The following is a 15,878-nucleotide window of genomic DNA, read 5'->3' as shown; positions in this document are numbered from 1 at the left end:
AAGCTACTGCTTTCCAAAGTTGAATTTGGCACCTTTACATTTAAATTCATGTGAAGTAGAATTACCGGTTGCAGTGATGGTGGTGATGCTTTAAATTTGTTGGAAGGTTTTGATGAGAGAAATAGGAGTTTTCTTCATGTAATGCGCTATGCATCCAATAAAGCACCAAAGCAGATGGAACCCTAAAAATCTAGGCTGGTTTCCATGCCATGTCATATTATGTTTTAGAATATACCAAACACCGTTTAGCCTTTCCATTTGGTCGAAGAGACCATCACGTGGCCAATCTTAAACTGTTGATAAGCCGGCTAGCTGATCTTAACCCAAAGGGCTTCAAATATTTCGACACTGAGGGTTTTGGAGATAGATTGGCTACCCAATAGGCCTATATAATTAATTTATCGGCTGAAAATCAAGAAAAAAGAAATAAGAGGCATTTTTTCCACAGCCAACTGGGCTGATTTCGGAAACACGGGGTAAAATTTTGTTCTGTGTTGGTTTGATGAATTAGTGGGTGGAAACGCATAACAGGCATACATGAAGATACATGTAAGCTGACTTTGTTACGCCCCAAATGTAGTGAAGCGAGGACTTACGATGACGTGTAGCAAATACACATTCATAACTACCTCACACAGTCTCCCTATAACAACGTACGACTTGACCGTACGTGTATTAGCATATGATGATGCCCGCTGAGAAATAATGCCCGCTGCGTAAACCACACACTGGCGCCTGGATACGAGACAGTTTAATCGATTCTGATTGGTCAAACTCTGCGTGCACAAGGCTCGCCGCGCTCGCTAAGTCCATATAAAAAATTATTTTGGACAATTATAAAATGAAATGGACGCGGTGTTCAGGGAAATGAAAGTAAAATTCTACAATAAAATCATTAGAAATCTATCATATGTTGATTTCTTTTGACTATCTGACTAAAAAGGGTATTTATGAATGGGAAAAACGTTTAAGACCGGTTCAGGATACTGAACGCTGATAATGACCTCACCTGCAGCTCAGGCATTAGTCGCATCCACTCTCCTAATAGCCTTAGCCAGTCATAAATGCACGTTGAAGACTGGCCAAGCACATATTCATTAATCTTTAAGACGCGTAAATCACTCTTAGCTAGTCCATCTAATTGTGAGATTTATTCCGAAATAGAGGAACAGGAATCGTTGAAGGTGGAGTGGAACCTAACGTATTTGCTTTACCCAATATAAATGTGTGAGTGGCAACAGACTATGATTCACCGCGGAAAATAACGCAGTCAGTGTAGAAGTGTCCAGACATAGAGCAAAGTCTTTGTTTCACATGGATCTCTAGGATGATCGTGATTCAAATCCGTGTTAGCCTTTAGTCCACATAATTATGTTCATGGCGTTCATTACCAACCTTGTGCGTGACCAAATTTGTGCTTACCAACAATTTAGCAACAGGCTATGTCTGATTTCGCGCGCTCTGGTGGCAAAATGAGGCGTTGTCTTTGTTGAAGGAATTTCAGGAAACCAACCATAAATAATGGAATTTTTCATGATAAATCCAAATTACATTTATTATTTTAATTATGAATAGCATTGATTTCATGTCCTGTGTCAAAAAATGTAATGCAAAATGTGGTTTTAAATAACCAAGAGTAGTGTTTTTACTGAATAGATCAATTTCTCTTAAAATTGAGTTTTCCTAGAATTAAAAAAAGTAGTGAAATAAAGTAGAGGAGTATCTAAATTGATTGCATGCAAAAGCTTGGAATCCGCCGGATAAATTTCTTTTAAACAGTTTGAATTTGAACCAAATTTTCGCGCAAAAACGTGTGAATCTAGACATTTTGTTATGGAAAAATCCGTCTCGTGTAGACATTATTTGATGTTCACAATTAATTCTTACAGCCTGGAGTTATTGTGTTGTCAAACTTTTGACAAAGAGGAGGATACCCTTGCGTCTCTCTCTTGTAAGGGCTGGCATTTGAGTATCATTTTTGCAACGGCGAGTCGCGGGTCAAGTGCAGTCCCGTATACGTGTTTACATGACTTGTGTACGCGCGCATGTACATTATGTTCATGCACATGTGCACATGCAAAGCTCAGCCATAATTTCATTGCGGAACTTCAGGGGCAACACTGAAAGCCACCGTATGGACTTTCCATCATCCTCTGTGCAATCACTCCGTCACGGACCTCCGACTGGTCCCACTGCGACCAATAGGTATTGCAGGTTGCTGATAAGTGGGAAATTGTCTTCCGCTCGGGCGATTCTAGCCCTATTCCTTTAACCTTATGAGCCAACTCATAGTGTCATCCTTCAAATAGTTTTCCCATTGAGCACTTTGTGAAAGGGTTGCTTAGGCAGCCACGCCCCTAAATAAGAACTCTCTATCCTTAGGTTGACCCTCGGATACCACACCAGTTGTCTGAACTTCATTGACCTCTTCATCACGGCCACACAATTAGTCTGTTTGCATGGCCGTCTCGACAATCCATCAGTATTTCCATGCTTCCTGCCACTTCTGCGCTTTACAACCAGGTCGTGCTGAGACAGAACTTCCAACCTTCTAGTCCTCAATCCCAACAGTTCTTGAGATTAAGTACCCACCACAATGCAGCATGGTCAGTTCCAACCGTCACCTTCAGCCACATAGATATTGCTTGAAGTACTTCAAATATACCACCACAGCCAAGTAGTCCTGACGAGTGACACAGTAGTTTCTCTGAGGTTTGCTTCTGGTTCACGTAAGCAAGCACCGTTTCGTCACCATCTTGGAACTAAGAAAAAATCGCCCCGAGGCCTTTAACACTGACATCGGTGTCCAAAATGAGGTCACCTTCAGGAACCGGGTATGAAAGAACTGGAGCGGCTCGGAGCCTGCTCTTCCACTCCTCAAACGCCTCCTGATAACTCTCAGTCCGCACAACTTCCCTTGACCTCGCCATCAGAGCATGGAGTGGGCTTGCAATCCCTGCAAACCTCCGTGGGAACCTCCAGTAGCATGAGGCGAGACCTCAAAAGCTTCTCGCTTCTCGAATCCACCTAGGAATGGGCCAATTTGCTTCAAACTTTTGTTGGTTTGTGTCCACGCCTTCTGAAGACACCATGTGCCCCAGATGTGCCGCTGACCTTTGACACAAATGGCACTTGCTAGTCGTCAATGTAAGTCCGGCGTGTCTTAGCCGATCAAACACTACCCAGAGACGGGCTTAGGTCACTGTCTGACCAAACACATTGATGTCGTCCAAATAGATCAGTAGGATCTTCCACTGTAAGCCGGCCCTGACATTTTCCACGAGCCGCTCAAAAGTGGCCGTGGCCGTGGTATGTGTTTCCACCGGTACAATACATTTCTCATAGCAAAGGTTGACTTGATTGTTGTTGATTTTCCAGTACACAGATGCTAAATCGAGGAACAGAACCACTTCACCCTCTCAAGGCATTGAATGTTTCATCAGTACGCAGAATGGAATATGCATCCTCGACGGTAACCGAATTCTACTTGCGGTAGTCAACGCAAACGCATTTCGTTTTATCCTTCTGTCCACAAGGACGACATTTGCTGCCCAGAGACTATCGAAGGTATTAGCTCCTGAATCTCCTGCTGATGTAGGCACAGGTGACGCCTCACCCGCTGTTTTATCGGCTTAGCATCACCAGTGTCTGAGTGATGCTTGACAACGTCTGTATGATCGATTTCATGGTCATCCCTGGACAACACTTCTTAGAGGTCTATTAGACATTTCCGGACTTCCCCACTGTACTTGGCCTTTACATTGGCTGTTTATTAAAGTTCACACGTCCAACTCCTCATGAATTGAACTGGCGTCAACCTTGGAAATCACTCCCGCTGTTGTCCCCTCACGGGCAACCCTTTTCTCCCTGCCGGGATTAAAGACCCGCAACAGCACAACATCAGCTTCACTCTCAACCAGAGATCTGACAAGCATCAAGCCTTTCTTGGCTAAGGCACCATCACCTTGCATCGGTTTTACCAGGGCTGGCCGAGCACGTCTGCGCTCTTCCAAACTATTTTGACCACAACTTTGTGACCTGCTGAGATTACTGTTTGGGAAACCACAACACGTCCAACAAAGGGCTCGCTGCAACATTTGTGAACTTTATTTGCTCACCACTGAGCCTCTGCTCCCTCAGTTAGAAGTTCTATGTTTCTACCTGTTGGCACGAGAAAATCTATGTCCAGGATACCACAGTACTTCATTTCAGCAAAGACCGTCTTCACGGGGTAAGTAATTCGCCCCAACTTGCTCCTTCTCCAAAGCTATACCCAGCATAAGTAGTTGTCTCCCGTTTATCTGTTTTCACTTGGACATCTCCTGTTTCCAAGATAGCTCTTTTCTCTCTTGGGATTTCGTAGTAGACCTCACTACTATAATAATGTGTAAGTTGACCCCGTGTCGATTAAGAATTAAGAATTGACACTTGGTTGATCTTATCCATCCACATCATCAAACAACCCGTAACGAAGACCGCGGCTTGGAATAGGCAGAGAAATTATTCGCTGCTCGTCGTCTTGCTTGGATCTCTTTTCTCCTCCACGTTACCATCACCGAGTCGTCTTTTGGACCCTTTTGGCCTCTCAGCCGCCCCGCAGGTCGGGGGGGGGGTGACCGCCGTTTCCCTGCTTCGTAGCTTTCTTGCTGTCCTGGGCGAAATGCCCTTTCTCACCACACTTGAAACACTTAGAGGTTCCAGGCTCGGCTTTCCCAGGATTCGGTGACAAGAACCAGGAGCCATTACTGCCGTACCCCCCACGCGCACGTGAACAAAAGAAATGCACATTGAATGCTTCCTCATCAGCCAATGGGAGTGCACTGCCACCAAAATCACGTGCTCGTCAAGTTTAGGAATGCGCGCCTGAGTGACGGGAACACCACAGTCATGGCGTCAGGGAATCGGTCTATTCGGAGAAGACGCGCCCTTGCCGTGCCCCTGGCCTTTGATCTGACCTGACAATGACTTCATCATCTCCAAACTGTGTTATGTTTTAGAGTTTAAAGTCGTAGCCGACTTGTTGGGCTTCCAATCTAGCGATCTGTGCTGTTCGACCTATTTAAAGTTGTCTTTAGGACAACCTGGCCTGGACTGCTCCGTCGAAAGCTTTTGGACGAGCCATATTGATACCCTCTCGTGCTCTCAACGGTATCGATGAGGTGGTTCTTTGCCAACTTTTCTCAAGCCTCTTCCTGAGTCCCAAGGTATGGTTGCACCGTGCAGACATTGATTACTTTCCTTAACTTCAACGAGCTTTCCTTTTGGATTTTGGCGCTGGTGCCTCAGCTCAACAACATAGTTTTTACTCTGTCGAGCCGACCCAAACCTGCGCTCAAGCAACTTGACCAGCGCACTCTATGTGTGCTTTTGGCCAGAGTCACCCACCAACCGCAAGGCGTCCTCCTTGCAAGCTTGTGGCCAGCCACTTGGCAGCTTGCTCTTCGCTCCACTGGTTTACCTCTCGACATGATTTGGATAGGCTGAAGTACTCCTTCCAGAGCACTATCTCACTATACTGGTCAGGAGTTATGTTTGGTCTGAGATTGAGTCGCTCCAAACTTCCTTTCTGACCCAAGCCACAATGGATATGTGCCTCTCGTTTCAGTGGTCAAAGACCCACTGGCAAGCTGCCTACTCCTTCAACTGAACTGCGGGCCTTCGCCTCGACTGGTCGAGTTGCAAAACTTAGCAGCTCACTGTGCACCTGTATAAGGGTGACTTTTTCACAAAAGAAGGTTCGTTTAGTTCTCGACTTACCATGTTCCAAGCCGCATGCACCTTGCCCTTGCCTGACAGGAACAGCGTCAGGTCATCAATGACTTGACTTTTGCGCTCCCAGGCGATTGGCGTCCACCCTGCATGGAGTTTTATTCCTGAGCCTGGGTCTTTTAGAGGTGTACTCTCCATAAGGCTCACCTCCCTCCCCACTTTGGAAGCCCACTCAGGCACCTTTGCACCCGACACTCGTCTCCCTGTTGCACCAGAGACATACCAATAAGTCTCTTCGGGCAACCTCTGCTCAACATCAGTGTTAACCTGATGGAGCACCTGCCGGCTCCCAGCAAGCGTGCCCGAGTTCCCGCCCTGCAGGGAACCACCAAACTGCGATGCAATGGCAGCTTTCAACTTCTCTTGCAATGAGGTTTTTCTCCCACTGCAGAAATTGTGCTTCCACCCGTAGTTGCTGCACCTCAGCCTCAGCATCTGAGGTGCCTGCTTGATCATGCACGGAGCCTTTTCTTATGACTGAAAAACAGCCCCAACAGTACAGCAGGACAATACAAGTCAAAACACAATGTGCAATCAAATAATGTCACAGAGAAATCACTTAAGCAATCACAATTATCCCACTGCTGACACCATTACCTTATTCAACGCTGCCTACTACAGAGCACTTTCCGAGCACTACTAACCAGGTAGACACCACACTGTACACCAGTACATGTATAAGACCATAAGCCTGATTAATTATTGTGCACGGGCATTCATGCACCTACTATTTACATGTACAGTCCATTTATATGTTAGACTGGCTGTACGTCTCTACACTTTCCGTTACATTACTAAGATAAGGTGACGTCAGGTGTAGGGTGTCCGCTCTATGATTTCTTAGACGCAGCCTGCGTTCACCCACGTCCAATATCAGTGTTATCAGCATGCGACAAATACCAAGACGGGTTTAGGAATTTCATTAGAAGTCAAATGCGAGTGGGGAAAATGTGCAAAGAGAATAAAGTATTCTCAATATCCGCTGATATCAACCACAGTAGGCCTGTACCTGAAAGTCCATGAAATGTCTTTGAAAAAGTTGACACGATTCGTCTAGTGACCAAGGCGGCTACTTGATCCTAGCAAAGATCTTACAAAAACGGTCGTGTAATCTTTGGGCTTGTAACTGGAGTTTTAAAATCGAGTTATGAAGGCCTAATTCTTTTTTGTGTTCAGCAATAGGCGAGAAATCTATCCAGCCACTATACAAAGATCAGTGACCAAAATTACGTGTATTGTGTGTTCCTTTTTATCATTCTTTGTAGGTTGGTGGCCACTCAGATTTTCCATGTGTAAATTGCAAGAGTTCGATTTCTGCTCACAAGTCTCACTACATCAAGCGCACTCAGTGTGTCCGGTACTTCGGCGAGATCCTCGGATACACACCACTACTCTATACGCAGTACCAAGCTAACTCTATCATGTACGGACAAGGAGACAAAGAACCTACCTGCTACAAGGAAGTGTAAACCCCTCGGCTAATCGATAAGTGTTTTTTATTGCAATGTACATATATAACTAGATGGGTGACCAGTGTCTTAGAATACGTGTAGCTAACATTGGTCTCTTCCCACAGTGGGAACAAAAGATGGCATGTTGGTGCTTTAACCAACATGCCGTCTCTCGTTAAAAAACAGAGACGTGCTTTACTGCGAGCAGCTCCCTTACAAAAACGTTGTGCGATCTCAGTTCCAAGCGTGTCAAAAATGCAATCTTGTCTAAAATAACATTTTAAAAGTTTGAAGGGGAAACAAAGTACAAATACCAGGACCAAAAATTGAAATGGATTAAAAGATAAAAACTCAAACAACAAAATTGGCGAATTCCACTGAAAGTATAAGGCAGTACTTAAAACCTGCAACATAAGAAAGTTGCAAATAAACCCATGAACGTTCCCAGCTTTATACGGAGGCTGTTCAAATACATCATAGACTATAAGACCATGCAGGGAAGCATGGGCACCATAAAGTGTGAGAATCCTTTGGGTTTGTCTGCATTAGTTGCAGAAAGCAAACAAAAAGGACAATAATGCATGACTAGCTATAAGTCAAAATATATGACGTCAGTCACGTCGGATGGAAAAGAGTAACAGATTTTTCAAATATGGAAAAAACAAGTATGCAGCAAAAAAACGGACTGTAGCACATTGTCAAAGTTACTACCATGTTTCATTTAAATGTGACTTGATGGGCAGGTACTTAAGGAATTATTCTGAAGAAAGCTGATGCTTTATTTCTCTATTGGTTCATGTGTAAAACGCATGGCTTCTTTAGCATCCGACAACATGATATAGTTGGTTTATTCATGTCAAAATATCAAACAAGGCAAACAAATAAAAATGATTGTTTTGCACTAAAAAAATTGAGGTTTTTAAAATACACAAAAATTACAACAATTTGGAATTAAACAACATCATGTTGATTGCATAGATACCCCAAAATATATTATTTCAAAATAAATTCACAAAAATAATATCAGTCAATATCTATACAACCATCAAAAACATGAAAAAATGATTATAATAAAAACAGTGTCCCTATTACAATACTTTGGCCAAACACGGTATAGGCGAGCGCTTATAATACTCAGTGTTGCGCGTTGGAACAAGAAGACAAATGTAATTTCTACTTCTGAGTCGAGGACCATTTTCGCTTTGCTGTGGGAGCATATCCAGGAATCTGTCAGCAGTAAGTAATTTCAAATTCAATAAACAATTGAGACCATCTAATGGCTAATTACTGTAATTTCAATTGTTTTAAGGCCTCGTAATAATTATTGTATTGAGAGCCAAAGAGGTATAAAAGACCGTTGTTTACGTATCTTCACTCCCTTTGTGCACCACTTAGTTAAGAGTTAGTGCATGCATACTCGACTACTTTACTCGTGGATTTTGAGGCAGACGACGTGGGACACTGTTCCAGCACTTCTTTTCGCGGATGGAGACCATTACTTATTTTTAATAAAATACAAACAAACGGAGATAACCTGTTGACTAAAAATCGATCAGACAATATTTTACCACCGTATTATATGAACCCAGTTTCACAAAATTGAAACAGATTCTGAAAACGTGATGTAAAAAAGTAATACGATCCAGATTTGAAAGAAAATACTCCCGCGGTCTCTCACATTTTTAAACCACTTCTCCAGTTTAAACATGGACAATCCAATGAAAGAACCGTAGACTAACTTTGACTGTCTGTTGCATCTTACATAACTGCTTTTATTCAACCTCTAAATGTGTCAATGAGCGATCAACTAGAAATAGGGATGTTTCCCCGTCAACAGAAAAGGCTACATCTTGCCCAAAATACATGCATCTCTTACATGAACATCAAACAGGCACTCAGCTTGCTTGCTAAAGGTGCTACTAACAAACATTGGACACGCTTACCCGAGGGGATGAAAGTATCACAATATGTACCAACACCTCCAGCACGCTTGCTACAGGAGTAAAGCTCACCAAACATCTGTACAAAATAAGACACCCAGCACGTTTGATACAGGTGTCAACATGAAACAACATGGATGCCGATATAAAAACTCGAAACCCCAAAGATACGCCTGTCAATAAGTAGGCCTATTATACCCGTTCAACTTGAAGCAGAAATGAAAAATGCCAACTAAATATTCCATAATTAGTTCCCAAGAAACCAAAACTGTTAACTACCATACATGTATATAGATACATGTATGCATGTATCACCGAAAGTACACATATTTTGGTCCCCGCTGGTACTTGCGTATGGATAGATAAGATCCACTAGAAAATGTGGATGCCACCTGTGCTTACAGAATGGTGTAATCTATATTAGAAATTGCACAGTGTCTCCACCGCCGGTACTTGCGGTTGGATAAGTCCCACTGGAACAGATGGGTGCCAGCTACGCTTAAAACAACGGTTACGGTAACAATATACAAGGACTTACAAATTGTCCTAATAAGGAAACTTATAGAGGTGGTAAGTCCTAAATTGGTGCACTCCCCACAACGCCAGACCTTGGGCGATTGTTACAGGCAAAAGCAGCATATCCAACGATCCCGCACCGTCTACATTTATGCGCAAACTTACACCCCTGCCAGTGGCACCCTTTGTCTGAGTTGAAGTTGAAACAAACTTGCCCAGACCGCAACATAGACTGCCTGGAAGGTACGCCAGCTCTGACGCCGCCTTTGGTCGAAGCAGGTTTGGCAAACGTGTTGCTAGCCCGGGATAAACTAAATGCAGCTGCTACTGTGGCCTACAGCTCAACATCCAGCTCTGCCCACGAACGAAGGCGGTAACATTCCTGGCGCAAATGGAACTTGTCATCGAAGAAACGCCAACCCTACTGCCTGGAAATTGCAAAGCAACTTTCTTTGGCGGTTCGACATACTTCAAAAGCTGTGCGACACGCCCTGGATGACATGTTGCAAAACTGCCATAAAACATGGAAAGCGCTAGTCCATTTGTCAATGGAATCAATTTTCTACCTCTGGGGAGCCGCAAGCTGCAGAACCACTTGGCCCCCTTCCAGTGTCATGGAGGGGCTAGCATTTGCATTCGATAAGGCCGAGACAGCATTATAACTATAGAGGGTCGCCAAATCAATATATTCACTTTTCCAAATTTTCTCTTTTGTCGCCTGTGAAACATAAAGGTCTAAACCCCCGGAGGAAAAACCATCTGGTGCCGAAAAGATTGGACGAGGCCTACTATACAGCAAGCTGGCTTTATCCCCCACGACGTTTCGACTCTGGCCCATTCCCCCGTTTGAACCGGTATCGGTCGGCAGCCTCGGCACAGTAAGGGGAGCGTCGGCACTGTACACTGATTGAACGGGTGGTAATGCCGGCAAAGAATGGTGACCAAGCGCTGCGTTGCCTCCCAGCATATTCACGCTAAGCCCATGCCTATAAACAAGCTATAAATAATAAATTTTCACCAGCCCCCGCATTAAAACCAACCCCAGATGCAAACCTAGCCCCATTAGGCCCATAGCAAAGTTCAACAGAGGACCCAGAAATGACACTGCTGCTAACACTAAACTAGTACTAGGCCCAACGCGGAGGGTAGTGTCCACAGTGGAAACAAACTCGTGATGCGACGGCACGGACGTCGATATTCCCAACACGGTGGCGCATTGCCAAACTCACACACCCTTACATATGTATACTTGTGGGGTATTTCCTTTGTTATCGTGTATAACACTCCCACACAACACGAAAAAAATTCAAGTCACTGCCATTTCAACCAAATTTAGTTTCCTGGGTTGAAATTTTGACCGTATGTCCCTTATATAGGCCTAAACACTTTATTTTGCGACAGATGAATGGCACTTGAAAATTCCTCCTTTTTGAGTAAGTTTGAAGTATTTATTTCGTGAAATTCTTGTGGAGTACCACTTTAGTACCCCACAAGGAGCAAAACTGGCCTTGTGGGGTACCTTCCATTGTTCCGGTACCCCACAAGGTACCATGTACAAGCGCACCCGTTCTAACGTGGGGCGAACAGGAAAAAGGCGCTGGGCAGGGATCCCAGTCGACACTTGTAGCTGTAGTGGTCGGTCCAGCTGTAGGCATCCCGCTCGCTCGTTGGAGACAACACAGGTGTACCGCCGGAAACTGGCCCGGTCCTGTTAGCGGGGGGGCGCAGTAGGCTGCCGACGTTTTGTAGAAGGGCACAGGGTCTCCCACCGCCGCGGCTCGGCCGGGGCATGTCGAAGATGTTGCCGACTCAATTGGTGAAGTAGGCTCCCTAGAAGACCGGCAACGTTAACACTGCCGCTGGAAACAGATATTCTTCAAACAAAATCCATGCAAGGCAAGCGGTATGGCGCCAGCAGAGCAGACCAAGGGGGCGAAATATCTGCCGTACATAGCTGGGCTGTGTAGGCAAGGCCTTGGCCAAACGTTTAGTGAAACTTCCACAAAGGCCAAGATGATATCTGGCGAGGCACAGGAAAACCAAAGTACCTCCCAAGAGAAGACACCCTGGATGTGGCAAAAGCTTGCTGGCACCCGCAGCTCCAGACGAAGGTATGTTCCAAGGTCCATCCAAGGTACAAAACCCAGAAAAATATACCGCCTCACCGGAAAACGAAATGAACGAAGTTGCTCGTTTAATAGCTGCAGCAAAAGTGACACTTAATCCTATCGTTCGCGCCTTCTCCCCGAGATTGCACGATTTGGCCAGCTCTCATTGGTCCATTACAGAGAAACATGAATAAATGAATCTAGCAGGATGCCAATGGGATGACGTATAATGTAGCAAATACCTGACAGGGAAATTTCATATGCCAGCAATAGGCAAGACCAAGTGTGCCAAAGAAAGTCATGTATGTATAATGCATTTGACCGTAGATGCGGTAAAATGAATTATCCAAACTAATGAAATAAAGTACCTTGTGTATGAAGACCTGATATAATCATCAGTAGTATTTTCAAGTTATTGCAAATTGAATTGTTCGCACAAGAATCATTTGTCCATAGAAGTGCATTTAGGCCTATTCGCGCGTTGATGGAGTACGTGTACATGATATATGTACAAGTACGTACACATTTGCACACATACATCATGGCCGACCATTAATCGACAGAGAGCCAAAGTTGAAATTGATAAAACTAACGAAAGCCAATTCGCAATAATTTAAACATAACATGGTATCCTTTTCCAAACACTATTTCAATTACTAAGATATATAGCATGTATGGAAAAATCTGGGAATAATTCAAAATTTCGTTTGTAAAATACCCTCTTTTGCGTTATGAAATGTAGCATACACAGACATCTTTCACCCCATTTTTTCCGAGAAGTCACTTATGATTAACAAGAAACGCATCACAAAATGAAAATAAGCGTGATAATATTTTTGTGGTATAAATTTAGCAAACTTTTACACAATGCAGGAGATCTCCGCTGATGGATTTTCGTATAATCGTTTGCTGGCCAGCGTCGCCATTTTAACAAGCAACAAAGGTGACCACGACTTTACCGTATTTTAGCGCATGCGCACAAACTAAGTGGAAGGAGTGAACATACATCTGTTTGCACTCTTTCAAACGAATTACTTTGTTCTTTTGAGATTGATGAATGTGATACAGGTAGTGGCGTATCTGGGGGGGTGGGGATGGGGGCAATTTGCACAAGCAAATAAAAGGCAAGGACGTTGGGACCGTGAGTAAGGCTTTTGATCTTTTTTTACCCCAAATATCATGTTGAATGAGCCCGAAGCCGCATTCAATCTTGGATTTGCCCCCATAACACCAAAAGCTGGATACGCCACTGCATGCATACAGGTCATGTATAGGGGCCTATTCCAATATGAGTCTGATAAAGGCAGTATAAACAGGTAACCACGTTGGTAGTGGGAGCACTGGCTTATTGAGATTATGTAATATGTATAATATTTGAGAAACTCTGGAGAGCGGCATGTAAATTCCACTTCAAATCATTCCGAATTGTGTTTTCAAATAATTTTAAACGTGAAACCTGATGTAGGTTTGCCCCATTAGTTGAAAGCACATATTTCGGCACATTACCTCTTAAATAGCTGATAATCATATTTTGACATTTGGATGGCTTATGTTGTTGACAACATCAAGAGAGATCATGATGGTGAGATTCTTAACTGTGATTGATCCCCAAGTTTCATAATATCACCAAGTGTCAGGTAGTCATACATACTTTCATCGTATGCAAAAGTGTATTGCAGCATCGTTGGCAAGTGTCAAAAATAGGACCCAACTTTGAACTCGGTAGCACCCCACATGTAATTGTAGGAGTAGAAGAGATCTGATCATTCAATTTACACGTTTGGTGAGAAAGCTGCAAGCAATAGGTACAATGACTCCATGGTCTAATAGCTTTGGGATTACAATTGTATGATGATCAAAAGCTTTGGTAAACTCAATCTTACAAAACTGAGCAAAATGACCTGGCATTATCAAATCCGACACAAATGAAATTTAAGAGATCTGCCAAGTATTGCGTTGTGCTACAAACCCTTCATATCACCGTATTGTTTAATATCTAGATTTCACTTGATGTCCTATAAGATCCACAAAGAAGTTAACTGGAGCGGGATTTGAACCCGCGGCCTCTTGAATACTGTACCAGTGCTCTACCAACTGAGCTACCCAGCCCTATGTTGGTGGCTCTTCCCATTTGTCAATATCTCTGTTCGGGGGCGCTATAGCCAGAAGCCATTAAACCTGAAACACCATGTAACCAGGGATCACACCCCAATATTACAATACAACCTGGGAAGTGGTAAACAGGGATCACTCAAAGAGGATACGGCTTTTTTTTTAACATAAATCATGAAACAAATCATGTAGGGAAACTGACTAGTCAGTTAGTAGAGCACTGGTACGGTATTCCAGAGGCCTCAGGTTCTAATCCCGCTCCAGTCAATTTCTTTGTTCATCTTTATAATCCTATAAAATTCATTCAGCTATGAATGATTCAAATATGCGTGCCAAAATGAGAGTGAGTGCAATTGGTGTTAATTGGTTTTAAAAAAGAGATTTCGCTGTCTTTAGGTACGGGAATGATTGTAGCAATCCTCTACAATCCAGGAAAAACTTGTTGTTCAGTGCATTTATTCAAAAAGTTTCAAAGATTGGCAATTTCAACAAACAATTCCTTAATTGATCTAACAGGCAAATCCAAAGGACTACCGGCTTTTGGTGAATTAAGAAGGTTCATTTCTGTTAGAACTTGGTAACGATATATTAGAGGTGGGGCTCCAATGGCAAATATCATGGTAACTATTTGTTATCTAAAGCAGGTACCTGATTACAAATGTTAGCAAGATAATCTTTGAGCTCCATATACGCATGTTAAATCGATACTTAGGTCAACTTTGAAATAACCAATATTTTTAACTGCCGATGCCATTTTTCAGGATGGCCAGATCTGAAAGAAGCGTTCTAATCATTATAGTATTTAGACTTCTGCTCATTAACCAGACCCAGATCTTTATTATGTAAGCCTATCCAGTTGACCGATTGCGCCCACTAAGTCACGTGACCTGTAGTGGGCATTAAATATCGACAAACACGGCGTCCACTAAAAGCAAAGTGTCTCCGAAGTATCATTTGCCAAAAAATAAAGCTGCCGGTAGGTAACCTGATGACTTATGATGTGCAGGGTATTATACCGTAACTTGGTTGTGTTGTTTGTAAACAACACAAAAAACACACGTTGCTATGGCATTGATACCCACTATAAGTCACGTGATTTAGCTGGCGCAGTCAGTCTATTGGAGGGATGTAGCTGACATGTTTGTTGTCAAAAGCTTTCAGTTGACGTTCTTGCATCAGATGTTTTAGCTGGTGTAATCGTTCTTACGTTTAACAAATGAAATTTCTGGAAAATGAAAATAGTGCTGATTTGTCACATCACTGACATATTTATGCGCCTGATACACAATTGCAACATTCGAAACAGAATTATACCATTCATAACCAGTAAGCCAAGGGCCGATAGGCCTATTAAGTGAGAATCCCTTAATGGGCGAGTGCAAACTTGAGTCTTTGCCTGTTTAGGAATTCGACATAAAGATTCTGTGATCACGTGCACCCGAGGGAACAAAACGTTGAGTTTTCTGAAACAAAACTGGGTAACTGAGTCATAGTCAAGCCATCTTAAATAATGCTGCATTTTAAAGCATTGAAATCTCCTAATAGAATAATGATATTATTATGACGCAATATAAATGCTGATATGAGGTCTACAGCGGTTTATACTTTTGCATTTATTGAGTTGGGTTTCAACTTCCAGGTCATCTGCTATATATTTGTTTTAAATCGTGTTTATTTTTACATTAAAATGGTTATGGGGTTATAAATATTGATATTTAATTTATATGGTGTTGATATTTGAAATTCATGTAGCTTTAACTTCTTTTCAGGTGGAAATTCAATACGGCCATCCATGCAATTTTTTATGCCGTCCTCTCTTTTCAAATGGGTATTCCCAGTATTATCATTGCAGGGTCTATCAAGGCAATCTGTTTGGCAATACCTGAAAATGTACCTTTGTCTTTCATTAACCTGCTGATTATTGTGGTTTTTTTTATTTAAAAGGTATTTTGAGGTCTTCGAGGTTTTATGTTGCTTCGAAT

At 42.9% G+C, this 15,878-nt stretch overlaps 1 protein-coding gene across 2 annotated transcripts in view; it reads left to right on the top strand.

Moving 5' to 3' along the window:
* Positions 1-15,677, top strand: part of LOC110979510 (exostosin-like 3) — a 29,187-nt gene extending 13,510 nt beyond the window's left edge. For both annotated transcript variants that reach the window (XM_022235354.2, XM_087133549.1), the window contains exon 7: positions 7,035-15,677. In XM_022235354.2, the coding sequence (XP_022091046.2) occupies positions 7,035-7,238 (204 nt within the window). In that variant the 3' untranslated portion in view covers positions 7,239-15,677. The remainder of the gene's footprint in view (positions 1-7,034) is intronic.
* Positions 15,678-15,878: the final 201 nt, after the last annotated feature.

The sequence above is a fragment of the Acanthaster planci genome, linkage group LG02 (genome assembly GCF_054643075.1).
Source record: "Acanthaster planci isolate LZ-2023a linkage group LG02, COTS_SCS, whole genome shotgun sequence".
Taxonomy (NCBI): Eukaryota; Metazoa; Echinodermata; class Asteroidea; order Valvatida; family Acanthasteridae; genus Acanthaster; species Acanthaster planci.
This window is presented reverse-complemented; position numbering and strand designations above follow the sequence as displayed.